At 36.2% G+C, this 27,849-nt stretch overlaps 1 protein-coding gene and 1 long non-coding RNA gene across 4 annotated transcripts in view; one reads left to right on the plus strand and one right to left on the minus strand.

Annotated features, from left to right (window-relative positions):
• The window catches only part of CENPE (centromere protein E), a 99,265-nt gene extending 77,223 nt beyond the window's left edge, over nt 1-22,042 (plus strand). Inside the window, exons 45-53 of one of the 3 annotated variants that reach the window (XM_074228770.1) lie at nt 766-972; nt 2,501-2,722; nt 4,312-4,458; nt 6,779-6,879; nt 14,673-14,770; nt 16,680-16,863; nt 18,681-18,964; nt 20,146-20,181; nt 21,709-22,042. In XM_074228770.1, coding sequence (XP_074084871.1) covers nt 766-972; nt 2,501-2,722; nt 4,312-4,458; nt 6,779-6,879; nt 14,673-14,770; nt 16,680-16,863; nt 18,681-18,964; nt 20,146-20,181; nt 21,709-21,803 — 1,374 coding nt within the window. In that variant the 3' untranslated portion in view covers nt 21,804-22,042. The remainder of the gene's footprint in view (nt 1-765; nt 973-2,500; nt 2,723-4,311; nt 4,459-6,778; nt 6,880-14,672; nt 14,771-16,679; nt 16,864-18,680; nt 18,965-20,145; nt 20,182-21,708) is intronic. The other 2 variants (XM_074228771.1, XM_074228772.1) reach the window with 2 other exon arrangements.
• Nucleotides 7,905-12,007, minus strand: LOC141517596 (uncharacterized). The gene is made up of 3 exons (XR_012476904.1): nt 11,771-12,007; nt 10,195-10,262; nt 7,905-8,596 (listed from the first exon to the last, which is right to left on the minus strand). It is a non-coding gene; the product is annotated as an uncharacterized LOC141517596 (long non-coding RNA).
• Nucleotides 22,043-27,849: the final 5,807 nt, after the last annotated feature.

A 27,849-nucleotide genomic window follows, 5' to 3' on the forward strand; every position in this document is an offset into this window, starting at 1 on the left:
TTACCCTTTGGGCATAGTTCCAAATTCCAAATTGATCTCTAGAATAGTTGGATCAGTTCACAACTCCACAAACAGTGCATTAGTGTTCCAATTTTCCACATCCTCTTCAGCATTTATCATTTTCCTTTTTTGTCATTAATCAATCTGAATATGTGGGAGGAGGTATCAGAACTGTTTTAATTTCTTTTTCTCTAATCAAAAGTGAATTCTTCATAGACCTATAGATAGCTTTGATTTCTTCATCTAAAAACTGCCTGTTCATATCCTTTGAACACGGTTCTCTTTATATTTGAAAAATGAAGCATTTATCACAGGTACTTGCTGTAAAAATTGTTTCCCCAGCTTTGTTTTCCTTCCAATATTAGCTGTGTTGGTATTGTGTGTTTTTTAATTTAATGATAATCAAAATGATCTATTTTATATTTTATAATGTCATGAATTCTTTCACTTCCTATAAATCTGATAGATTATTCCTTTTCTAATTTGTTTATGGTGTTACCACTGGCATATTTTAAATCAAACAACTAGGGTTTGGAAGGAAGCAGCTTTAAAATAATAGCTTATGCTCACTGCCAAAAGTATGTGCTAATTAAGTTCTCCCAATTAGAAATGCATATTTAATTTAACTAAAAATACTAAAATGTGTAAGGGATTTAAGTTTGGGATTTGTCTCCATTTTTATTATTTAGAAAGTGATGAAATTTTGTGGCATGTTTACATAAAGTCTTCTCAGAATTCAAAAAATTAATACTCTTCTCTACACAGCAAATTTTCCAGGATGTTTCGGAGACTCAAAATGATATCCAGAACATGTTAAATGAATTCCAGCAATTGCTAAATGCTAAGAAAGAAATTATCTTGTTCCTGGAAATATGCTTGAGCACACATCTTGATGTAGAAAGTCTTAAAAAAATACAGGAGGAGAATGATAAGATTGTTCACGTGAATAACTTGTATCATAATAAAATACGGGTGAGTGTGATTTTCTTTATACTTAATGAAAAACTTAGTTTATGCAACAAATGCTTCTGTTGTGATACAGTGAAGATGGTCACTTTTTGTATAACAATTTCACATAACTTCAGGTCATGGTCTTTAAAAATCAGGGAATAAATTCCATATGAACAAAATATTGAGGACAAATCTCATCCCTGTTTACTGTTTCTTCCCTGCCATGAAGCTCCTGGTGGCACTGGCTCACACATGTAAAACTGGAAGGGACCTGAGAAATGACCTTGTGCCACCCCTTCATTTTACAAGAGGAGGAAGCCAAAGTCACCAAGAGCTCTTCTCCCTGTACTAGCCTCCCCAGCCATCTGTAGGCTGCACCCCCAGAGCTCATTGGCACCTGAGGCATCTAGGATGTGCAGGAAAGCGAGGAGAAAAACCCCTGGCTGTTGATAGGCCCCAAATAGCTTGACAGAATCACACCTCCCAAGGATTGGCTCCACAGGGTCATTTAGTTTTATTAGTGCTTTTTTGCATATACATATACATATACATATACATATACATATACATATACATATACATATACATATGTGTGTGTATGTATGTGTATATGTATATGTATACTTTTATAGGCCACTATACAGCATTCTACTTCACTTGTGACCTAGTTGTTATTATCCCTATATACAGTAATCAGTCCTCTGAACCCTACTGTTGATGTGCTGGTGACATTATGATCCCTTAGCAGCAACTGAAGTGACCTCTGTATTTGATCACTTGTAATATTCAGTCACTACCTTGCACATGTCAGTGTCAAGATTTTCTCTGCCCATCCAAACCTTCAAGAGAAATTATGCTATGGTTGTTAGTCCCACATACATAGTGAAAATCTTTCTTTGTCCCCTTTACTTTTGAGTTACTTAGAAAATATGATGTACATTCAGCCACTCACACTACAGTCTCCTGACTTGAAGCGTGATGATCTGACTTCCATGAAGAAACAATGTAGAAAGTTGCTCTGGGTTTGGTGGCCAAGAGATCCTGGCTCTGTCTTTAGGAAAGTTATTTAACCTTCCTAATCATCCTCCTGAATAAAAACATCCATTAGCCTGGTTTTCAAGGCCCAGTCTCTTCCTGACCCCCTTCTTTGTACATATTGTTCCTCATCCCTCAAGACAACTCTTTATCCATTTTATCTCTCCTTGCTGACATTTCTTCTCCCTCAGGACCCAGTTTTTGTGTTGTCTTCTTAATGATATCTCACTTTCTTTAATCCTTTCACACACCAAGCCAAGTCACCTTTCCCTCTAATCTCCCACATTACTCTGCAAATGTTATCTATTTATTTTGTTATTTTATTGTGCTGCATTTGTTACATTATTTCATTTTATCATATTATAATTATTTACACGTGAGTCCCCCTTAATGATAAAGCTTTTGGGGCAGAAATTATGTCATTTTGGGGGTGAGTGGGTGTGTATCTGGAATTTTTAATATCCACTTAATAAAATGCACTGGTGATAACTGTTTCTTGAATTGGGTTGGATAGACTATCATAAATGAATCATCTGAGTTTGAAGACAGAAGTGTTACTATATATAAAGAATGGGAGCTTGAACTGAGACAAATGAAGGACAAGAATGAAGAAATGACAAAGAAGTTCCAAACCATAGAAGCCACCCATCTCCCACTGGATGACCTGGATGTTATAACTGTTGGAAAAAATAAGAAAAATGATATTAAATTGAGGCACACAAGACAAACCACAAAGGTATTATTTAAAAAAAATTTCACAGTATTACCTCACTTTTATACTTTTTTGCAACCTTTCTTTTAGGGTCATTCCTATGCTATTCTTTAAAATAAATTGTGTGTGTTTGTGTGTGTGCGTGTGTGTGTGTGTGTGTGTGTGTGTGTGTTTGTATGCATATATGTATATTAGCAATGGGCAATCACAACTTCATGAAACTTAGATGAAAGCTAGGTTTATTACTAGAAAAATGAACATGCATGTGGAACCCAAAGATTTCACAATCTGAACAGAAGTTTGCTTATTTATGACAGTAGAACAAAGGAAGGAGAAAAAAACACAGAACAACACCTAAAGAGCCATAGCATAAGAGAGGGAAATGTGCTATAAAGGTGGGGAAAGGACAAAACTCCCAAATGGGAGGAACAAGGTGATGGATATAGGATAGTCTGCTTATCTCCAAGGGTCCCAGCTGTACAAGCTTTTTCTGGGACTAGTGAAGACTGGCTGAAACATCTCTTGTCTCTCAAGGACACACAGGGAAGTCAACTTGGAATGCAAACAGTATGTTGTGCCAGCTCAGGGGGGCTTCAACCTGCATATATTCAGGGCCTCCTGTATACTCTGGGTCCCGTGTTTCTGCAAAATATGGCAACTCAAAAAGACAAGTTCAGGGGACCCCTTAACATTCCTTAGCTACTCTGTATTTGTGTGTGTGTGTGTGTGTGTGTGTGTGTGTGTGTGTGTGTGTGTGTGTGATCACTGGGCTTCCTGCTTAATAGCATAGAGAGATCTGTGTTTTGATTATACTTCTGAAAAACTAAATTTATTTTAAATTACAATTTTGGAAGTTCGTTTTTTAACTCCCCTTGAAGATACTCTTAATACATAAAAAGAAAGTCTGGGTTTTTTTTTTAATGCAGTATAATTTTGTGAAGGAAAAAGAATAAATAAAATATGAATTTATCACTTTTGACCAAAACAATACAGTCAGTTAATTTACTGTTATGTATTGTTAGTTGTAGCACAGTGTCTCATGAACTTTTGATATTGATTTTGGTTAACAGTGCAAAATAAATGGAATTTGCCACATAGTTCTATTTTATATTGGGGGGGGGGGCGTTGTTTTGTTGTTGTTTGCAAGACAGTGGGGTTAAGTGGCTTGCCCAAGGTCACACAGCTAGTGTCTGAGGCCAGATTTGAACTCAGGTACTCCTGACTCCAGGGCCAGTGTTCTATCCACTGCGCCACCTAGCTGGCCCTATTTAGTCGGTTTTTAATGAATATTTGTACTTTAGTTAATTAATAGATACGTGCCTATGGCATGCATAGCTATACTGTCTTACACTTTAAATCATATAGTAGAAAATTATATTCCTGCATTTTTACTTTACATTTTTAAAAACAAGTTCTTTATATTAAAAAAGGGCCATAGTATCCAGTCAAGAGATTCAGTTTGGTCTCTTGTGTCAACTTCTTTCGGTCTCAGTTGATTTCAAGTTGTAAAAGTTTTTTAAAATACCAAGTGGAACATACTATGGCTTTGTTTTAAATTTAAATAGCTATATTTTGACCTCTTAAGAATCATTTAATGTGAACTTTTTTGATAGGAAATTCAAGAAATTGCATTTCATGAAGATAAAGGAAATGAGCATAAGAAAAAGGAAATTGATCAAATGCAGAAAAACCTCGAAGTGACTAAAGTTTTGAGTAACAAACCCCTTCAAAGTCAACAACCAGGGGTGCAAAGTTCTCAGGTGAACTCTCAAGAAGTCTTCTTACATTTATTGCACAGTCAGCTTTGGGAAGGTGTGCTACTCCCTTTAAAAAAAATTGCTTTTCCATGAAAGGCCAGAAACATCCTAGCTATGTGGGTGGGGGAGGAGAAAGTATGTCCCATTTATATGATTTAATTATGATGTGATATTAAATATGATTTAATTTTCCCTATTCTAACTCTACATACCCCCTTTCCCATCTCCAAACATCTATTAAATATTGATATTGTTAATGGCTCCATAATAACTGCTGTTTTCCCCTTCTGTTGAGTATACTTTTTGGGAAAAATACCTATTATAGACTCAAGTAAATAAAATACCTATTATAGACTCAAGTAAATAATTAGTTGAAATAATTATTTATTTAAGCAAAGTAATATGGGCCTCCTGCATATAAAGTAAACCCACATAAATCATCATCGTTGGGGCAGTTAGGTAGCACAGTGGATAGAGCACTGGCCCTTGAGTCAGGACCTTGGTCAAGTCACTTAACCCTCTTGCCTTTTTTTTAAATTTAAAATAAATTATCAGCATTCCTATATATCACCAATAGGGTCCTATAGGAAGTGATAACTAGAGATACCTCATTAAAAATAACTCTAGTCAGTATAAAATACCTGGGAATACACCTACCAAAATAAACCCAAGATCTGAATGAACACAATTGTAAAAATCTTTGGTACACAAATAAAATCAGATTTAAATAAATGGAGAAATATTAATTGTTTGTGCAAAGACTGGACCAATGTAATAAAAATTATAATTTTTACTAAAATCTATGTATTCAATGTCATTTATTATTTGTTCTCAGATTACAAAAAAAAATATTTTACAGAGTGAGAACAAATAATAAAATTCATTTAAAAGAACTAATGAGAAAAAATGTTAAGGGAGGAAGTTTAGCAACCAGATCTCAAATTATATTACAAGATAGTAATTATCAAAATTATCTGTTACTGGCTAAGAAATAGAAAGGAAGATCAGTAGAACAGAGTAGATGTACAGTCTACAGCAGCAATTGAATATAATCCAGTATTTGACAGATGTAAAGACTTAAGTTTTGAGGATAAGAATTCAGTGTTTGGTAAAAATTATTGAAAAGGCTGAAAATCCATCTGACAGCAATTGGACATGGAACTTTACCCAAGATAAGGTCAAAATGGATATATGACCTAAATATAAAGGGAAATTTACAAGAAAATTTGAAGACCATGGAATTTATTACTTATCAGACTTATGGATAAGTAAGTAATTTATGAATAAAAAATAGTGTTGTGAGATGTAAAATGGATAATTTTGATTACATTAAATTAAAAGGGTTTTGTACAAATTAAATATATCTAAGAACTATCAAATTTATGAGATTGTGAGTCACTCTCCAGTTGATAACTGACCAAAGGACATGCATATCATCGATCATTGCTGAATAGAGAAATACAAATTAAAACAACCTTGAGATATCATTTTATACCTATATTATTGGCTAAAATTATAGAGAAAATAGTGACAGATATTGAAGGGAATATGGAAAAATTGGGACCTTAATCCTGAGCTGATCCTACCATTTTAGAAATAGGTTTGAAATTCTACCCCAAGAGCTGTGAAACTGCCTATACCTTTGACCCAGCAATACCACTATTAGATTATTTCCCAAGATGATTAGAAAAGAAGGAAAAGAACTTATATTTCTAAAATATTTATAGCAGCTCTTTATGGTGGCAAAGAACTAGAAATTGAAAGGAATCAACTGGGAAATGGCTAAAAAGTTGTGATATATGTTCATGATGGACTATCAGAGACAATGCACTCAGAGATTTTATAAAAGCATGGAGAGATCTCCACAGAATAATGAAGCATGAAATGAACAAAGAGAATATAGAATACAATAACAAGAACAACTTTGAACAACTAAGTCATTCTATTATAAATATCCAAATTAACCTCAAAGATCCTATGAAGGAAGATATTGTTTGAATCCAGCAAAAAGAACTGTCATATATGTGTAAATACATGTATGTACATAATTGGTGTGGGGATGAAGGGGGGAAAAAAAGAAAGTCAAATAGTAAATTTGTTGTATATTTGAAAGGTTATACAAAATGGATCTGAAATTTCAGGTACCATCTTTTCCTCTCCTACTTTGTTATGATATGAAAGTGCTTGTTTTATTTCTTAAGTTTTGAGTAAAATAATTTTTTTTTAAAAAAAGCATTCCTTATTCAGTGATGTTGAAATTTCTAGCTATTCCTAAAATTTGATCCCTAAAATTTGATTCTTGATTTCTTAAATTTCCTAAAAGGACATCAGAACTGTGTCCAGCAAAGAAATGGATGATCTCAAGATGAAATTGGTGAAATTGAACATGGAAAAAATGAATGAGTCCAAGAAGTTTGAAGAAGAGTATGTTGTTTTTTTTTTCTTCATGGCCTATAATTGCTTTAATTGTCTTTTTCATTTTTAGACACAAGTAATTCCAAGCATGGAAGAAAAGGTAGTCATCATATATTTTATTGATTATATTAGAAAAAAATTAAGATAAAGATCACACCTCTTTCTAAAAAAAGGTGTTATTATATCTAAATGGCTTATAAATAGTGCTTTATGCCTTAATTATTTAAAGACAAATTTGAATCCTAAACAAATCTTCAAGCCAAAATAAGTAATGTTGGTTGTGACCTGCTTTATCTTACATAAGAAAGCTAGAAATTGTCCTCATATTTTACATCTGAAATTACATATCGTTGTTGTTTTTCAGTGGATTTTTTTCAGTTGTGTCATTTGGTGTTTTCTTGGCAAAGATACTGGAATGGTTTGCTATTTCCTTCTCCAGCTCATTTTATAGATGAGAAATTAAGGCAAACAGTGACTTGCCCAGGATCATACAGATCGCTAGTGTCTGAGACCAGATGTGAGCTCAGGAAGAATAATAGTTGGACTTGATCCGTGCCCACCACCCTATCGACTTCACCTCCTCATGGCATAGATAGATAGATAGACAGACAGACAGACAGACAGACAGACAGACAGACAGACAGACAGACATCATTAACTACACGCAAGCCTAGATTCATTTTTAATATTTAGGTGTAGAGCTTTTCATTCTTTATCATATTAGTTGTATCATGAGAGTCTTTTGTAGAATATTCTAAGCTCCATAGGCTCAAATAATCATGGCATCTTTTAAGACTGATTTGCTCAAACTCTTCCTGGAATATTTATAATTTTTTTCATTTCTTTGTTTTGCATTGTTGTCTAATGGAAAGGGCATTGTAGTAAAGAGATTTCAATTCAATTTTACCTCTGTAGGACCTTAAACAAATCACTTGACTTCTCTTGCCTTGATGCAGTTGGGTGTTTAGGTAAGGAACTTGTGTTCGAACAGTGAAAAAAATTTCACAGACACTCACCATTAGTAATAGAGACAGATAAGCTTTAATTTGCAGATACATGATTATTACATATGGGCTTTATCCCTAATGGATAAGCAGCTAGCGGGGGGGGAAAGCCAGAGCTTATATAGGGCTACAGTTGGCTAAAGGGCTGCCGTTGGCACAGGTATAGTGAAAAGGATTATGTCAGAATGTTAAAGGGTAGCGATATTTCATTTCTGGGGAACAAAGAGCCATTAGTTTGTTATCAGGATATACTTCTATCCTGATATGTCCTTGTAGACTCTTTTCTCAGCAGCAGTTGTATCTACATAGATCTAGATAGCTGTTTTCAATTCAAGGTCTGGTACAGAGAGGCAGTTAGTGTTGTGACAGTGTTTCTGTTATACATTATTTCCCAGGAATGGTGTAACGTAGTTTGTTCTATAACCTACTTTTCACAAGGCATAGCTTAAATTTGACTATTTGTTCTCTGCCTGGTATTTCCACAGCATTTCCCCCCCAAACAGTTTTGACCCAAATTCTTTTGGAGGTAAGGGACATAGGTCTCATTTCCAGAAATGTCTTCCTGTTGAAAGGGGGTAGTGAGCTGTTGGGAAGTCGTGATACATTTGGTAGATGACTGAGGCAGCGTCTGGGGGTCATTGATGTCCAGGATAGTGTAGAGGGTGGTATCTGGCTCCAGCCACTAGATGGATATGTTTGGCCTGTAGCCTGGAGGAAACAAACTTTACAAAGAAATTAAACAGACGGGTCAAAAACCTAGTGAAATAATAATGAAAAGCAAGGAGAAAAACCAGAAGCCCCACCTAGAGAAGGACCAAGTTCACCTAGTTGGACGTTGGTAATATTCATACAGCAGGAGCAAAAAGAAAAACAATACAGAGAAGTAATGTTAAAAACAATTTTCCATGACTTCAGCAGTTGTTGGTTGAATCAGTTTTCTGGCATATATTTTGTGGCAGCTCCCCAATCTAGGTAGCATTAGTGTTTTCACTATGTAAGGGAGGCCTTCATGGTACCAGGGCATATTATGCATGTAACCATATCCTTCATTGACTACTTGCTCAGATTGTGGAAATTTTCTTAAAACGGAATAAGCTGGGATATGACTATAGCAATATCAAACTAGTTCTTGATAATTCAACACATATATCAGGCACATTACAATCACATGAAAGTGAGAACTTGCTTCAAGGCACCCAATTAACATTTCAAATGTATGCTTTTTTCTCAATTTGTCTAAATCCCACATAGGATATTAGGAAATATACATTTCATTTAAAATGTGCCAAAAATGAATTCACTTTTTACCTGAATCTATATTCCAGATGTTATTACCCAGAAATTTCAATTTTATGATTTTAATACTATTTTTTACCCAAATGCTATCTTTATATCCCAAACATTTCATATTATGGGGTTTACTATTCTCAGTCAGTTTCACTGCCAAAGATTGCAAAAGTGTGAGTCTGATGTTAGATTTTTGAATTGCCCAAATAGCATTTAAAAGTATTTTAATTTTATTTTAAATCTGAGTTTCATAATCTCAGAAGAAATTCATAGCTTTTAATTTGACTCATAGATCTGTACTTTAATCTTTCTACTTATATTAAAAAATCATATACTTTCTATATTCTTTATCCATCTTCCATAAATTTTATATTCCTCATATATGGTCTTAAAACTCAATCTTTATACCTATTCATTTTACCTTGCAACCCTTTAATTATTCCCTTCACAAGTCTTTCAGCCCCATTACTCAGAATGCACAACTGTCCTTTCCCTTAATCTACTGTTAAACCATATTTCAAACATCAACAAAACATTTTCAAGTTAATTTCTTAAAGTAGCAAGGCATTTCTTAAGATGCAGACTTAGCAAAAATTAATTTATATGACTGTTATTATCCAACTCAATGACCCTTTACATTTTCCCATTTCTCATGGGGCAGAAAAGACCTTGGGAGTTTCTTTCTGTAATTCTCAGAATGGGGTAGGTGTTAGATTCTGCATGGTGATAGCAACTTTTCCTCTGAGAAAAAGTAGTGGAAAGGACAGGAGAGATGGAGGGAAATCCCCACCACTGGGGTCCAGGTTAGAGCAAGGAATAGAAAGCTGTCAGCTTTCAGGTCATCTTAGCCTATTTGCACCTTGCCACTTATTGTCAGGGGAAGGCTGCTTCTTCCATCCTCCATCTGTGAAACAGAGAGGCAGCAGGGGAAAGGGAAGAAGGCCATCCAAAGACAGACACATATAAAGACATTTTAACAACATTGAAAAAAATCTTATGCTGGCCTAGGCTTTAAATCTTGCCAAAAACATACCTGTTGGTTTGATAATTGAGGGGCCCCACAATAGGTCATTTCTCATAGTCGTCAAGAGAGTGTTGAGGCTGGGCCAAAAGAATTCAAAAGTTAGGCTAATGGTGTTTGGAGTCTCAAATCCAAATCTTTAAGTTTTCCCCACAGAAAGTCTGGGGTAGATTGATAAAATGCATGTTGAGAATAGCAGCTCCTGGAGTGGCTAGTGGCACAGTGAATAGAGTGTGGAGTCAGGAGTACCTGAGTTCAAATCCAGCCTCAGACAGTTAATAATTACCTAACTGTGTGTGTGTGGCCTTGGGCAAGCCACTTAACCCCATTTGCCTTGCAAAAAAAAAAAACCTAAAGAGAATAGCAGCTCAGGAGAGGAAGGATCAAGATTGGTGTTCTTCAGTGTTTTTATTGGGACCTTGGGTGATATTTTCAAGCATCTCATAATTCTGCTTTCTCATGCCTTCTAACAGTCAGATTATCATATGGTTCCTTCTTTTTCTATCCCTACCATTCTGATTGTCCCCTCAGGGATCAGCTGAAGAGACAACAATTTCTCCAGAAGGACATCTATCCACAGACTCAGCCATGGTATCTCCAAACTTCTGGGCTAGAGTCCAGATTCTCTCTCCTAGGCTTGTACAGCAAGTAGAGATAAGAATATCCTTAACTCCCCAAGAGAGCTCAAACTGCAAAGTTATTCTCTTAAACTCTTTAGAGGAATGGCCACATTTTTCTTTGATCTGTGCGAGGTTAGACAGTGAAAAAGGGAATGGGTACCTCAATTGTTTCCCTTTTATGATCAACTGTTTCCCTCAAGAGGTGCACTTTAACTGGGGCAGTGGAGTCCCCCATAGGAGTAATGGAATCGGGAGCCTGGGGAAGAGGAAGAAAGCCCTGGTCTATCACAGACTAAAATGTGGGGGTGAACGGGAGGGTATTGAATCTAGCCACCTTTTGCAATTCCCTACTCTTGCTTAGCAGCCCCCAGGGTCCAGTAACTCTTTACTGGATTTGATTGAGGCAATTTCTCCAAAAGGTCACAAATTTTCCAAAAAGGGTTGCTTGGCTCTGGTGTTGGAGGGACAGGAGCCAAAGGAACAAGGGCCCTTTAAGGGCAGAGAGGAGGGTCATCAAGAATGTCTAACTGATAATTCCTTAATCCCTTTATCAGGAGCAACTTTAGTTACAAGCACTTTGAAATTTGCTACAACTTATGATTCTAAGTTCCATGATGGTAAGATGTTATAAACCCTAGTAGTTAGTGTAAGCCCTAAAGATTTGCCTGTAGTTTTAGGCAATGTTGAAGACCTCAGACCACCTTCCCAAGAGTGGTTACCCCCTCAAACTGAAAAGTCACAGGAGCAAAGGTTGATACTCCCACTCTCCTCCCACTCTGGGGAGTACAGCAGTAGCAGTGTGTTCCCAAGAGGGCTCTCTGGGAGGACTGCACTGAAAACAACATCACTTCTGACTAGGAAGGGGTGGATCTGAATCTGTAGGGCAACTCTCCTGGAACCTCAGAAGAGGGTGAACTCAGGTGGGACTTGAACTTGGGCAGAGGGTGACTTAGAAAAAAATGACTTACCTGAGACTCAGTTGATGCCTTGTCCTGTACAGGCCACAAGATGAGGCGGTTTGGTTCTAAGGTAATGAACTTGGGTTTGAATAGCGAAACAGATTCACACCTCAGTTATTGAGACAGTTAAGTTTTAATATGCAGCTATAAAGTTATAGTATATGTTCTTAATCCCCAAAGGATTAGCAGCTAGCAGGGGAAAAAGCCAGGGCTTATATAGCAGTACAGGGGATGGCTTACGTGCTAGAAAAGGGGTCAGGGTAGGGTCGGTGCAGGCGTAGTGGAAAGGGTTATATCTGGATGTTCTAGGGTAACAAAGATTCTTTCCTGGGGAACAAAGAGCTAACAGTTTGTTATCAGGATCTACTTTGTTAGGCTTTAGTTTCTATCTCCCTGTCCTTGTAGAATCTTTTTTCAGTGGCTGTTGTATCTACAGTAGACCCAGATAGCTGTCATCAGTTCAAGGTCTGGTACAGAGACAGGAATGATGGGACAATGTTTCTATAACAAAGAATTTTCCAGTAATGGTGTACCATTGTTCCATAACATACTTTTCACAAGGCATAGCTTAAATTTAAATTTAACCATTTGTTTTCTACCTAGTATTTCTATGCTTCAGCCTCACTTTCTGGCCATGTAAAAATGAGGGCATTGGAGCATGTCCCTTGCCACTATAAAATCATTTTACATGTGGTTACTAAACAAATATTACTTGATGATGTCATTTTTGCTAGTGTTGAAGACCAGCTGGGTACACCTATCTAGCTAGTCTTTAAATCCTTGTTTATTTGTCCCAACTTTAAAAAATAGTTAATGCACATAGGGCCAGAAAGAGCAGATAACAAATTTCATCAAACTGTTTCTATTCATTTTCTATTAGGAAAATCTAGTTCATTTAAGTTAGAAGTTTTAATTCTGTCTTAATAATTTCTAGACTTTCACTTGTTTTGCAAATCATTTCAAGACTCACTTATACTATGACTTTATTTGCTTTGCCAATAGATGGTAAAAAAAGTAATTATGAATTGCTAATTCTGTTCTTGAATCTGACTAATTCTGGTTTTTAAATATAAAACATATTAACATATAAAACATTCACCTTAGACAAAAATCACAGTTGGAATTTGCCTTCTTATTTTTGGAAATAGTCTGTTGTTCTTATCTCTCCTGATATTTTTTTATGTTTTTAGAAGGTGTCAGAACCATGTTATTATAGCCTAGATATTTATACTGCTGCCTTTAGGTCTTCCTTTAAGTAGAATTTTTTTTCCTTGATTGTTTCACGTCCCTTTGTTTTTTAGAGATCAACTTGTCTTTCCAAATTAAAACTACTTGATTTTCCAAAAATTAATAAGCAAGCATTTATTAAGTACTTACATTCCAGGTACTATATTAAGTAATTGATAATAGAAATGAAATAATTCCAGCACTCCAGTAGAGTAAACAAACCCATATTTATTTGGTTGTATATAAAATACATATAAGATAGTGGTAGAAGTCAGGAAAGGACTAGCAGCTAAGAGGGTTAGGAAGGTTTCAAGAAGCATGTGGGGCTAATAGCTCAAACCAAAGGAGGGATTCTAAAAGGCAGGAGGAAATGTATTTCAGGCAAAGGGAAGGCCATTGCAAAAAGACAGAGTGGAGATAGATCATCTTATCTGAAGATGAGCCAGGAAGACTCGAGTATCTGGACAGGGGAGTACATGAATGGAAACGATATGGAATAGGACCAAAAAGGGAAGTTATACTTAAAAGTGTGAAGAGGTTTGAATGACATTTGAGCATAAATGTGATAGGGAACCACTGGCATTTATTCAGCAATGGTGTGACATAGTCAGACCCACACTTCAGGACAATTATTCAGTCAGAGTGGGAAGGATTTGAGTCAGAGATCAACTTGGAGGCTACTGCAGTTAGGTGACTCCATAATACCCAAAGAGCTGGGTCTGGAGTTAGGAGGACTCATCTGAGTTTAAATGGGTCTCAGACCCTTCCTCAGACCCTATGTGACCCTGGGAAAATCACTTAACCCTGTTTGCCTCAGTTCTTCATCTGTCAAATGAGCTGGAGAAGGAAATGATAAATCACTCCAGTATTTGGGCTAAGAAAACCCCAGATAGGGTCACAGAAAGTCAGACATGACTTGAAATAACTCAACAACAAGAAATGGAAAGTATTCAAGAGAAGGTCTCAGGGTGTCTAGGTGGCGCAGTAAATAGAGCACCAGCCCTGGAGTCAGGAGGACCTGAGTTCAAATCCAGCCTCAGACACTTAACCACTTAACCCCAGTGCCTTGCAAAAAACCTAAAAAAAAAAAATCAAAACAAAAGAGAAGGTCTGGAAAAAGGAAAGTGATTAGATATATAATGTGTAGTTGAAAATGATATCAAGGTTGTGAACCTGAGTGCTCTCAAGAGTCCATAGATAAGGGAATCATCTGAATTCATCATAGCTGAAAAGGTCTAAGAAAAGGCTATTCTTATGACTTCATTAGTGTTGGGAATTTCCCTGTGATGAACTTTCCCTACCGGTGCTTACACCATCTTGCAACCAATAATATTCAGGAGTTTCCTGGAACACAAGTGAATTGGCTAAGATACCAGTAAGCATCATCAGAGGCTTATACTTATATACCCAAGACTTCCTGGCTCCAAGATCAACTCTCTCTCCTCTTAACCACAGTACTTCTTTTGGCTGGATAAAGAACAAGTAGAGGACCATAGCAGGAAACATATCAAAAGAGTTTGTCCTATAATATTAAAAAGATAAAAATATGATCGTTTTGTTTATTTTTAAGAGGTAATATGCAATCTGCATGGGGTATTGCCATCATACTCATTCCTTCACTGCCCTACTACTACTTAATACCAACTGGTCTTATTATTTGTTTTCTTTTGTGATCCTTTATTAGAATTGCTTCTAAAACTGCAATAATAGAGCATATGGAAGACATTATAAGGCAACTGAAGGAAAATCTTAGAAGAGCCCAACAATGCAACGATATCTCAAGTAAGTTCAGAATGGAAATGATTTGATCCCTTCTCTTTTGTGCTTGTATCCTCCCTGAGGTTCCATTTTTATATCTGCTTCAAGAGGCTGTTTTGATATTGAAAAGGGCTAGAGTTTAGAAACAAACTCGTTTAATTTCTCTAATTGGTAACAACTATTCATGAGGTCAATATATACCATTCTGTTGTCACCTTCATTTGAACTGATGGAATTTTCCTGTTCATTTAAGAGAATATTTAATAAGAGAATTATGAAATTTATTTGGTCCAGTTAAGTGTGCCTAGCACTGTAAGGTTACGTAATACAAAGAATGGAAACAATCCCTACTTGTATTGAGCATACATCTACTGAGGAAGATAGCAGGCACAGACAAATGTATAACATAAATTATTTCATATGCACACTTAGTTGCAATTGGAGAGATGAGAAAAGGCTTTGTGCAGAATATGATGCTTCAATTGCATCTTCAAGAAAGAGAGGAACTCCATAAAGTGGAGGCAAGGAGAGAGTCCGTTTCAGCCTTGTAGGGTGGCCAGTATGAGGCACATACATGAGTGAGGGAATGAGTGTCAAGTGAGTAAGAGAGAGTCAAACCAAGTTAGCTGCATCTCATAGTGCAAAAGGGGAGGAATCATATCAAATGAGATTGAAAAGATGCATTGTGTAGGACTAAAAAGCTAAAAAGAAGTCTATATTTTATCCTAAAGACATTAATTGGGAAACCACTACAGTTGGTTAAGTGGAGGAGTCACAAATTGATCAGTACTTAAGAAAAATGACATCAGAATCATTGCATAACATAGACTAGAATAGGGAGAACTTGAGATTATTATCTAGGCAAAAGGAAGGGGGACTTGAGCCTATCATGTATGGAGACAGTGGCTAAGATGCAAAAGAGATTAGCAGGATAGATTTGGGAACCAGTTGGGAATCCACTATAATGCCCCAAGAATGAACCTGAGAAACAAGAAGATTGGTGGTACCTTCTGGTGAGAAAGCTAAGGAACTTCTGCAGAGAGGGAAGCTTAGTCAAGAAGATAATTCTATTTTAGATGTTTTGATTTTTAAGTTCTCTGGCATATCTAGTTTGAAATGTTCAATAGTCAGTTGATGATGCAGGGGAAAAGCCTGGGACTGATTCTTAAAATTGTCTACATAAAGATGATTGTTAAAATTCATAAATTCATGAGGATACCAAGAAAGAATATAGAAGAAAAAAGGCCTCAGAACAGGTAGGAGGCAAATGAAGAGAAAGCATCCGAAAAAAATCCAGAGAGGAGAAAATATCCAAGAGGGGAGTGGGGTCAGCAATGTTAAATATAGCAGTTTGGTTTTGAAGGATTGGGACTGAAAAAAAGACCATCAGATTTGGCAATTAAGAAATCTCAACCAACCCACCCCCATCCCTCATCTTGCTCCACCTTAGTAACATCTTTTGCCACTGTCCTCTGCCTCTCTATAACTACCCCCAGACCCTTCTTCCCTCCTTTCTAAACCACAGCAGTAGCTTGCTAGCTGATTTCCCTGCCTCAAGTATCCACTCCAGTCCATCCTCCAAGCAGCTGAAACTTTGTTCTTCCTAAAACACAAATCTGATCCTATCACTCCTGGTGATAATCTTGGAAATCCAAGATTAAATATACATTTCTCAGTTTCTGCAAAATAAAACTTTCCCTAGTCCTATCAGTGCAACTGCCCTCCCTCTGAAGTTTCCTAGTGTCTGACTCTTGTGTATGGATGGTTTTTACTAGACCTAGGGACTGGAGAACAGCTGAGGCAATAGGAGAGGGCTTTTCTGTTCCCTCAGTAGAATATGCCCACCTCCCCCCAGGGTTTTCTTTCTGCTGACCCTTTGCATATCACAAGTATCCCCGATTTCTGCTTTCAATGGGTTTGTTTCCCTCGCCAGTATTGGAGCCCCCTGGTACAGCCCAGGCTTCCCACACTCCCTTGACCTGTGGGGGTGGCAGCGGTATTGTACAGAGCACCAAAGCACTGATCTTAAAAGCAGATCGAGTAAGGCTTGAGAGAGAGATTTGCAAGTTAAAGCAGCAGAATGAATATCTGACAAATCATCAGAGTCAGCTATCAAGGTAAGACCTCATACATCTACTAAGGAATGGTACCATCCAGATTTTTTGCTAATGATGGGCAAAATCTACAAATCATATGACAAATGCTGTTGCTTTAGGGATGAGGATAGAAACACCGATTATGAATTCTGCCATTTCATAGCCAGCCTCAATTCCCCAAAGCTCACAATGCTTTATTTGTAAGAGAACATCCAATAGTAAAACTATGAGGAACTTCGAGATACCATCTGGTCCAGCATTTCTCAAAGTGAGATCTGGTATTAAATTACTTATTTTTTAAACAAAATAAAGTAAAGGGGACATAGAAGCTTCTATAGGTGAATCTACTAGGAATAGGAAGAAGGGACATATTGAAGGTTTCATAGTTTTCCTGCTCAACACAGATTCCTGGATATTTATATCAATTGGATAGGGTCAGAGACCTATATTTCCTTTGCTCTTCAGCAATAGATATTATTGCAGCCAGAAATATTTTATAATAGCTGATCTTTATGTGGCACTTAGTATAAAGTATCTTATTTAATCTTCACAACAATCCTGGCAGGTAGATGCTATTAGTTGGGGAAACTGAGACTCAGAAGTTAAGAGTTGTGGCTATGATCACATATCTAGAAAGTTTTGGAGACCCATTCCAGGTTTCCCCCAATATACACATGCAGCATTCCTCAGAATTAGAAGAACATCTATTTTTTATACAATTGTTTATGACACATGTTCTTGGTTATGCAGGAGATCATATTAAAATCCTATCTGTTCTTAATTGCTTTTATTTTAGTTTAATCATCCTTTCCACATGGTTCTTTTACAAAAGTATATTTTAATCTTCGTGAAATTTATAGAGCAAACATAAAATTGTATTACCATGGAGGAGAGCAGATAGGCATTTATAAGATAATAGGACCTGCACCTTAATAATCTTGCTCAAAAAAGACTGGAAACTGAAGCTAGATGTTTAAATTCTAGGTATTTTGATGACTTTTTTTAAAAACATCACCATATATGTTCTTTTACTCAAACTTTGAATGTTCAGACGATGGCATACTTAATTATACTAAGATTCTCTTTAAAAAAATTTTTTTTCTTTTCAAAATGGATATTAAAAAGTCATGATTAATTATATGCTTTTCTCTTCTTTCAATTAGGTATATAAAAGAGAGTAATTAAATTGTTTGATACAGGCTTTAATTCTCTTTCTATAGCATCACTATGTGTGGATCTCATTGGTAGAACATTCTACGTCTGTCTCTGAACTCTAGAAATGTCTGCAATTTGCCTTAGGTACCATTTTGTGATGAACTTTTTCCTTTTAGCAATCCGTCCTACAGGAAATTTACCACATAACACAAGACAAAATTAAGGTTCTACTCCATCTATACTGGCTAGAAAATAGCCAGCTTCCCTGGCTTGCTTGATCTACAGTTTCTCACGATCTGTACTAGAGAGAACTATAACATCTCTCACAGTGACTTGATATTCTTCTTCTAGTTCACTGCTTTTTTTTTTCACATGTCCTAAGAAAGAAAATAAAATATCTTGGATAGCAATTAATCAGAGTGCATCACTTTAGTGCACAGAGATGTGCAACTTATAATAGCTGGTCACACGGTGAACTGACTAGCTCACATGTCAAATTAGAAGTCTCCAGAGGACTAGGTGGAAACCTATGCCTTTTTAGTTACTAGAGGATTATTTTCACTTTCTGGACTATGAAAAATTTCTTTAAAAAACAAACATTACTGTAGTGGAGGTTAATATATAAATGTAGGAACATTTCAGTATTCATTCCTGTGTTATTACCCATTTTGTTTTTTTCTAAGCAACAATTTTCATCTTGTCAGAGAAGTCAAAAAATGGAAGGAGAGAGCACTTAAAAAGGAAGCCCAAGAACTTACTCGTATCCATTCTCCAAAGTCACCTAAACTGACAGAAATTACATCCCGAAAGAGACAATGCCCCTCACCTCTATATAAAGAGCAGATTTCACAAGAAACTTTGACGACGGATTCGCCAAAATCTTGGGCATTTGATGTACGGTCAAAGTCTCTACCAGTCACTTGTCGTAGCAACTACTTTGATAACTCCGGCCTAGGCCTCCTCCCAGGTATGTAATACAGTGGAGGTAGAAGGGAGAACAGTGGCTAAGATAGGGTGCTTCGGCCATAGGTAGCAAGTTTGGACAAGAAATTTAAGCAAGCAAGTTTATGATATGCAAGAAACTTCATTTTTTTTTTACCCTGTAAGAACAGATCACAGCTAAAGATGGTCAACTCAATGGGAATCTATTTGTGTCACTTATCTTTTCAACCCCATAGACATTTCCTAACTTTGTACCCTTTCATAGTCCTGATATAAAGAGAAGCAACTTATCTTTAAGATCATGGAATCTTGAACAGTCTTTGGAGATTATTAGTGATAATCAACAGATGCAGCCTGATATAATGCTTTAAAATTTGCAAAGCACTAACTTTTCATTATTTATATTAAAAGGGGTGCTATAATCAGATAACCTAGATACTATTTTCTCCTTAAAACTTGCTCTCTGTGGTGTGGCTCAGTGGGGCAATGGATAGAGCACCAGCCCTGGATTCAGGAGGACCTGAGTTCAAATCCAGCCTCAAACACTCAATAATTACCTAGCTGTGTGACCTTGGGCAAATTATTTAACCACATTTGCCTTGCAAAAGGAAACAAAAAACTTGTTCTGGTAATTAAATGAATTTAAGTGAAATAACTAAAAAGTAACTGAATTATCTTTATGAAGGAATAACAAAACATTCTTAAAATTAGAATTAGACAATTTCCTACAATAGCTACATTTCAGGGTGTTTTTTAACTAAGAATAAACAGCGGGAAGATTCATACAAACTAATACTAATATAAATTAATAAAATTACTTAAATATGATTTTACTACTTTAAAGTACATATGACTAATTGAACTGTCTTACTAAGCAAGGTGCAAAGTAAAGATTCTTTTGAACTTGCTTTCATAAGATAGTTAGAAGCATTTGTAATTAGTACTTTTTTTAATATACAAATAGATTCTTCTAAATTGTGTTTTTTAAATTTGGGAAAGAAGTATCATGACAAGTATAAATATCCCTTGTAATTTCATCTCGGTTGATTTATTATATTAAGTAACTTAGTAAACTTTTTGGCAAAGATAATATAAAGGTAATCATATTTTGAATTAAGAAATATATTAAGGGGTTGAGACTGAGGGAGAGGCTTATTTTAGTGGGCCTCTGACACCTATTAACTTATGTTATTTTTTTCCTTACAGAAATAGCTTTCAGTTCTACAAATGATGCTACAAAAGGTGAGTTTCACTTTATCATGATACAGATGAATGGGGGAAGAAACATTGATGAATCTCTAAAAAAAGTCAATTGAATAATCCCTTTCTTCTCAACCCATTTCCTCTTCCTCAGGTGTTACTAGTGAGCACACATTTGTCAAATCCAGGAGGCTTTTTTTTTTTTCAGCTTCCTTGACATAGTTTTTTCCCCCCCTCTCCCTTAATGTAGGTGTTCCCCATGAACTGTCCCTCTTCTTCATTAGCAATTTAATTTACTCCAAAGACTTTAAGCAGTAGAACATAGTGGTTCGAGTGCTGGGCTTGGAGGCAGAGATACCTGATTTAAATCCTAAGTAGACTTGGCCAGGTCCAACCTCAGTTTCTTCATTTGTAAACTGAGGAGAACTGCACTGCTGTTTCATAGGGTTGTGGAGTTCAAGCAATCTAAAATGTGTTTAAAGCTCTTTTTAAAGTATAAAACATCATCTAAATGAGCGTTGTTGTTATATCCCTGACAGCATCTCTAGCCTGATACTACTTGGGAGCACCAGACCCACATCTCTGGTGCTTTTAAGATATTTCCAAGAATATTTTAAAATTTAACATGCCTGAAACTTTGTCCCTAACCTGGCTTTTGTTTCCACCTTCTCTAAAGCAATATACAACACTTTCATTTATTTACCAATTTCCCATTTTCATAACCTGTAGGCTATCCATTCTACCAATCTCTTAGGATCCTGGAGCACAGGATAATCACTTCAGATGATAGCTTGGTAGAGATTGTACATTCAGCAAGCCCCGACACCATTTTATAAGTGAGAAAAATGAGACCCAAAGAGGTTGAGGCTTTTTCAAAGATGCATAAGAAAAGGACACAAAGCCTCTCACACCCTTTCTCTTCACTTAAGAGCTCTCACCATCCTAATTTCAACCCTCATGATCGTCTGCCTGGATTACTTTTTTGTATAGACCTTTGTATAGTTCTTCCCACCTTTACTCTCCACTCCTTTTACTCTATTCCTGTCACTCATATGCTGAAAGATCAGTAGTTCACTTCCTGCATGAAACTCAAATTCTTTGACCTGACATTTGAGGAATGCCATAAATTGGCATTATTTCATCTTACACCCATTATCTTCTATTTCTTTCTTCCTGGACTTTTCACTATCTGCTCAATACATAGCCTATGCTCACATCTTACTCTTTACTCAAGTTTGCTTAGTGTTATGTCACCATACTCAACTCCTTTAAAATATCAACCCAGTATCACCTCTCAGAAATTTTCCTTGATCTATCCCCTGGTTGGTAACAGCCTTTGCCCACAATCAGATTTTATTTTAAAAAACTGATCATGTACAATTAGACCTTTCAGTGTTGGGATCTTATCCCCCAAATAGACTAGAAACTCTGTGGAGCAATATATCTTAATTTTGCCATTTCCTAACTTTGTTACAATTGTAATTTGATTGTAGATAAATATATTTATAACAATATTTTCAATACAATTAAGTTTAAGTGTTTTGGCTTTTTTTTCCTTTTCTTTCACAGAGACTCAAATTCCAAGAGAGGAAAATACAGGTTCTCTACTGGATCAGTGGCAGACCTCTTCAGGAAAAGATGCACCTGATTGTAGAACCCAATAATCTCAATTTTATTGATCGTGAACTTTGGTAGTTCTTCACAACATTTAGATGTAGTTTAACCAACCACTGCAATCATAGTTTCGTTAAGCTTTATTTCTGTTTCTTTCATTGTACCACTAATATTACTGGATAAATGAATAGGAAACAAAGTGCTTGATCCGTCAATTATTGCCTCATTTTTAAATGCTGGAACGCTTTTGAAATAAGGCTGAACACTTTTTCCTCCAGTCTTCAAGAGGTGTGGCAGGCTATAATTATATCCATCTGCCACTCCTCAAATATTTCTACTTTAGGAGATACAAGTCTGGGTTATAAAAAAAGCTGCTTGCCTGAATGTTTTTAGGGAGGATGATACCTCTGAACTTACACTCTCCAAGCCACACCTCCCCACCCAAAACTAATTATGTAAAAGACTTTCAAGTAGTATTAAGGAATATATCAGTTTATCTAAGTAAAGCAGAAAAGAGGAATTGTTTAATTTCTATAGATTAGAATATAACTGCATACAGAAAAGTTAATGAGCTTTTTAGACAGAATTGGGATCTCACCTTAAAAAAGGAGAATGAGAGAAGGGGGGGGGAAGAGGAGAGAAAGGAAAGTGATATGGGGGGGGGAGAGGAAAGGGGAGAGATAATACTTTCACCTAAGAGAGATCCTCTCTCTACAGTCACTAGAATTGCAGGCCTGAGAGAACAGGAAAGGACAAGTTTGCCCAATGGATAGAGCATTCTCCCAGGAGTTAGGAAGACCTGAGTTCAAATGTAACTTCAGACACCTAGTAGTTATGTGACCCTGGGCAAGTCATTTGATCCTGTTTACCTCAGTTTCCTCCTCTATATAATGAGCTAGAGAAGGAAATGGTAAAGTCCACCCCACCCCACCCCGGGGTTATGAATGGTCAGACTGAACAGAGAGGACTGAAGGACAACAAAAGTCAGGTAATGATAAGCCTAGCTCCCATTCAAGTTTGAAACTCAGAAGGGTTGGGTTGTGTAGTCAAAATTCCTTTCTCTACCACCCCCTAAGAGGTCTTTTCCATACAAGTCTCTGAAACTACCTCAGGTAAGTTCTTTACAGAAGTTGATGTTTGCCCTTCATTCTCAAAGAAGACCATGACATCAGGGAGGTAATGCCATAACAAGAGCACGAATTGGATTGGGGAGTGTGGGGAGAGGAGAGGCTGTTGCCCTAAGTCTTTTTCCCCCAGGAGCCATCTGGGTGCAGTGGCCAGATATGTATCAGAAAGACTGGAGATAATTAGAGTTAAGTGACTTGCCCAAGGTCACACAGCTAGGTAATTTTAAGTGTCTGAGGGCAAATTTGAACTCAGGTCCTGCTGAATCCAGGGCTAGTGTTCTATCCACTGCACCAGATTATAATCAAAAACAACTTCTGCAACTGGAAAGTCTATTGACTCCCATCTCCATTCATCATCTCAGTAACTTTCTGAAATAAAATATTCTTTCCCGGATATAACATCCCTTTATATGTTTCTTCTCTTCCCCACTAGGAACTTAAGTTCCTTGAGAGCAGAGACTATCTTAGCATTTTCTTTTTGAATCTCTAGTGGGTAGAATAGATCTTGGCACCTAGGAAAGACTTCCATGCTTTTTTGTTCTTAGGAATGGACTTCATCAGCCCTCTTCACTGCTACCTGGGGGTGTTTTTGGTTCAGAGTCCTTGAAATAGTTTTGAGGGACAGGAATCCTGATCTGAGGTGAAGAAGTAGACATGAAGAACATACAATTGTAGCCTTAACACATTCAACCAGCCTTTGTTAGTTCCCCTTAGATAGGCAGAGGAACTCAGCCTTTCCTAGCTATCAATCTAGCTGTCATCCTGGTTTAGTCAAGGATCCATTAGCAACCATGATTGAGTAGATAGGAACACAAGTCCTGATAAATGACCTTGGAGAGCTGAAGTCCAATTGGTTGGAAATAAAGAGCAGTGAAGAGCAGCAGAGTGACCAGAGGACCAGGGGAGAGAGGTTGACAATGACATCATCAAGGAAAGCTCCACAAAGATTTGCCTTCTGCTGGACACGTGGCCTTGTATGTTATATGAGCTCTGCCAGTTCTGTTCCAAGCTTAGGCCCAGCTGGTCTTGTCCTTTTGGCCCACCCCCACTAAGTAACCTGTGAAGGAGTCTTTTTTTATTTTTCAATCTGACCAACTCTTGTAACCACATTTGGGGTTTTCTTGGCAAAGATTTTAGAGTGAGTGGTCTAATCATTTTCTTATTCAGCTCATTTTTTAAAATTTGTTTTGAATTTTACAATTCCCCCCCAATCTCACTTCCCTCCCCGCCACCCCCACAGAAGCAATCTGTTAGTCTTTACATTATTTCCATGGTATATATTGATCTAAGCTGAATGTGATGAGAGAGAAATCATATCCTTAAGGGAAAAAAATAAAGTATAAGAGATAGTAAAATGACATGATAAGAAAGGGTTTTTTTTTTAATTAAAGGTAATAGGGGCAGCTAGGTGGCGCAGTGGATAAAGCACTGGCCCTGGAGTCAGGAGTACCTGGGTTCAAATATGGTCTCAGCCATTTAACCCCATTTGCCTTGCAAAAAAAAAAAAACTCCACAATTCTTTCTCTGGATACAGATGGTATTCTCCATCACAGATGCTGCAAAATTGTGCCTGATTGTTGCACTAATGGAATGAGTAAGTCCATGAAGGTTGATCATCACTCCCATGTTACTGTTAGGGTTCTTCTGGTTCTGTTCATCTCACTCATCTCGCTCAGCATCAGTTCATGCAAATCCTTCCAGGCTTCCCTGAATTCCCATCCCTCCTGGTTTCTAACAGAACAATAGTGTTCCATGACATACATATACCACAGTTTGCTAAGCCATTCTCCAATTGAAGGACATTTACTTGATTTCCAATTCTTTGCCACCACAAACATTTTTCATCATCTCTTCAGGCCATAGACCCAGTAGTGGTATAGCTGAATCAAAGGGTATTAACATTTATATTGCTCTTTGGGTGTAATTCCAAACTGCTCTCTAGAAAGGTTGGGTGAGTTCACAGCTCCACCCATAATGTATTAGTGTCCCAAATTTCCTACATCCCTTCCAACATTGATCATTGTCCTTTCTGGTCATATTGGCCAGACTGAGAGTTGTGAAGTGGTACCTCAGAGATGCTTTAATTTGCATTTCTCTAATAATTAGTGATTTAGAGCAATTTTTCATATGACTGGATCGCTTTGATCTCATCTGTAAATAGCCTTTGCATATCCTTTGACCATCTGTCAATTGGGGAATGGCTTGTGTTTAAAAAATTTGACTCAGTTCTCTGTATATTTTAGAAATGAGTCCTTTGTCAGACATACTAGTTGAAAAATTGTTTCCCAATTTACTACATTTCTTTTGATCTTGGTTGCAGTGGGTTTTGTCTATGCAAAACCTTTTAAACTTAATTTAATCAAAATTATCTCGTTTGTTTTTAATGATATTCTTCATCTCTTCCTTGGTCATAAACTGCTTCCCTTTCCATAGATCTGACAGGTAAACTATTCCTTGATCTCCTAGTTTGCTTATAATATTGTTTTTTATGTCAAATCCTGTATCCATTTTGATCTCATCTTGGTATAGGGTGTGAGGTGTTGGTCTAACTCAAGTTTCTTCCATACTGACTTCTAATTTTCCCAACAGTTTTTATCAGACAGAGAGTTTTTATCCTCAAAGCTGGACAGTTTGGGTTTATCCAACAGCAGATTACTATAACTATTTCCTGCTATTACACCTGGTCTATTCCACTGGTCCACCACTCTATTTCTTAGCCAATACCAGATAATTTTGATGACTGATGCTTTTTAATATAATTTTAGATCTGGTAGGACTAAACCACCTTCTTTTGCACTTTTTTTATTGAATCCCTGGAAATTCTTGATTTTTTGTTTCTGCATATGAGTTAACTTAAATTTTTTCTAACTCATTAAAGTAATTTTTTTTGGAATTTTGATTGGAGGGCACTAAATAAGTAGTTTAATTTCAGTAGAATTGTCATCTTTATTATATTAGCTCAGCCTATCCATGAACAGTTGATATTTGCCCAGTTATTTCAGTCTGATTTTATTTGTGTGAGAAGTGTTTTGTAATTGTTTTCAAAAAGTTTCTGAGTCTGCCTTGGCAAATAGACTCCCAAGTATTTTATATTGTCTGAGGTTACTTTGAATGGGATTTCTCTTTCTAGCTCTTTCTGCTTTATTTTGCTAGTCATACATAGAAATGTTGAGGATTTATGAGGGTTTATTTTATATCCTGCTACTTTACTAAAGTTGTTAATTATTTCTAATAGTTTTTGAGATGATTTTTTGGGATTCTCTAGGTATACCATCATGTCATCTGCAGAATGAGTTTTGTCTCTTCCTTCCCAATTCTAATTCCTTCAATTTTTTTTTCTTATTGCTGAAGCTAACATTTCTAATATAATACTGAATAGTAGTGGTGATAATGGACATCCTTGTTTCACCCCTAATCATATTGGGAATGCCTCCAGCCTATCCCCATTGCATATAATGCTTGTTGATAGATTCAAATAGATACTGCTTATTATTCTAAAGAACAGTCCATTTATTCCTATCGTTTCTAGTATTGTTAGAAGGAATGGGTGCTGTATTTTGTTAAAAAGCTTTTTCAGCTTCTATTGATATAATCATATGATTTCTGATAAGTTTTTTATTGATAAAATTAATGATACTAACAGTTGTCCTAATAGCAAACCAACCCTGCATTCCTGGGATAAATCCTACTTGGTCATAATGTATTATCCTAATGATAACTTGTAATCATTTTGCTAAGATTTTATTTAAGATTTTTGCATCTATATTCATCAGGGAGATAGGTCTATAATTTTTTTTTTCTCTGTTTTAACTGTTTCTGGTTTAAGTATCAGTACCATATTGGTGTCATAGAAAAGAGTTAGATTTCCATCTTCACCTATTTTTCTGAAGATAGAATTGGAACCAATTGTTCCTTAAATGTTTGATAGAATTCATTTGTGAATCCATCTAGCCCTGGAGATTTTTTCTTAGGAAGTTCAATGATGGCTTGTTGAATTTCTTTTTCTGAGATAGGGTTACTTAAGTTTTCAATCTCCTCTTCATTTAACCTGGGCAATTTATATTGTTGTAAATATTTGTCCATTTTACTTGGATTATCAAATTTATTGGCACGGAGTTGGGCAAAAGAATTCCAAATTATACTTTAATTTTTCCCTCATCGGTGGTGAATTCACCTTTTTCAGTTATGATACCAGCAATTTGATTTTCTTCTTTTTTTAAATCAAATTAACCAGACAGAGGTTTATCAATTTTATTGGTTTTCTCATAAAAACCAACTCTTGGTTTTATTTGTTAGTTCAATAGATTTCTTGCTTTCGATTTTATTAATTGCTCCTCTAATTTTTAGAATTTCTAATTTGATATTTAATTGGGGGTTTTTAAGTTTGTTCTTTCTCCAATTTTTTTAGTTGCATATTTAGTTCACTGATTTCCTTTTTCTCTAATTTATTAATGTTAAGCATTTAAAGATCGAATATTTCCCCTGTATCCCATAAGTTTTAGTATGTTGTTTTGTTATCATCATTATCTAGGATGAAATCATTCATTCTTTCTATAATTTGTTTGATCCGCTCATTCTTTAAAATGAGATTATTTAGTTTCCGTTTAGTTTTTAGTCTATCTCTCCCTGGCCCATTATTGCATATGACTTTTATTGCATTGTGATCTGAGAAAGATGTATTCACTATTTCTGCCTTTCTGCAGTTGATCATTAGGTTTTTATGCCCTAGTATATGGTCAGTTTTTGTATGAGTGCCATGTACTGCAGGGAAAAAGGTATATTCCTTTCTATCCCCATTCAATTTCCTCCAAAGGTCTATCATGTCTAAGTTTTCTAACCATCTGTTTACCTCCTTAACTTCCTTCTTGTTTATTTTATGGTTAGATTTATCTAAATCTCTTCAGCTTATTTTATAGGAGAGGAAAGGGAGCAAATAGGGTTAAGTGATTTGACCAAGATTGATCACACA

This window comes from Macrotis lagotis, chromosome 3 (assembly GCF_037893015.1).
Source record: "Macrotis lagotis isolate mMagLag1 chromosome 3, bilby.v1.9.chrom.fasta, whole genome shotgun sequence".
NCBI lineage: Eukaryota > Metazoa > Chordata > Mammalia > Peramelemorphia > Peramelidae > Macrotis > Macrotis lagotis.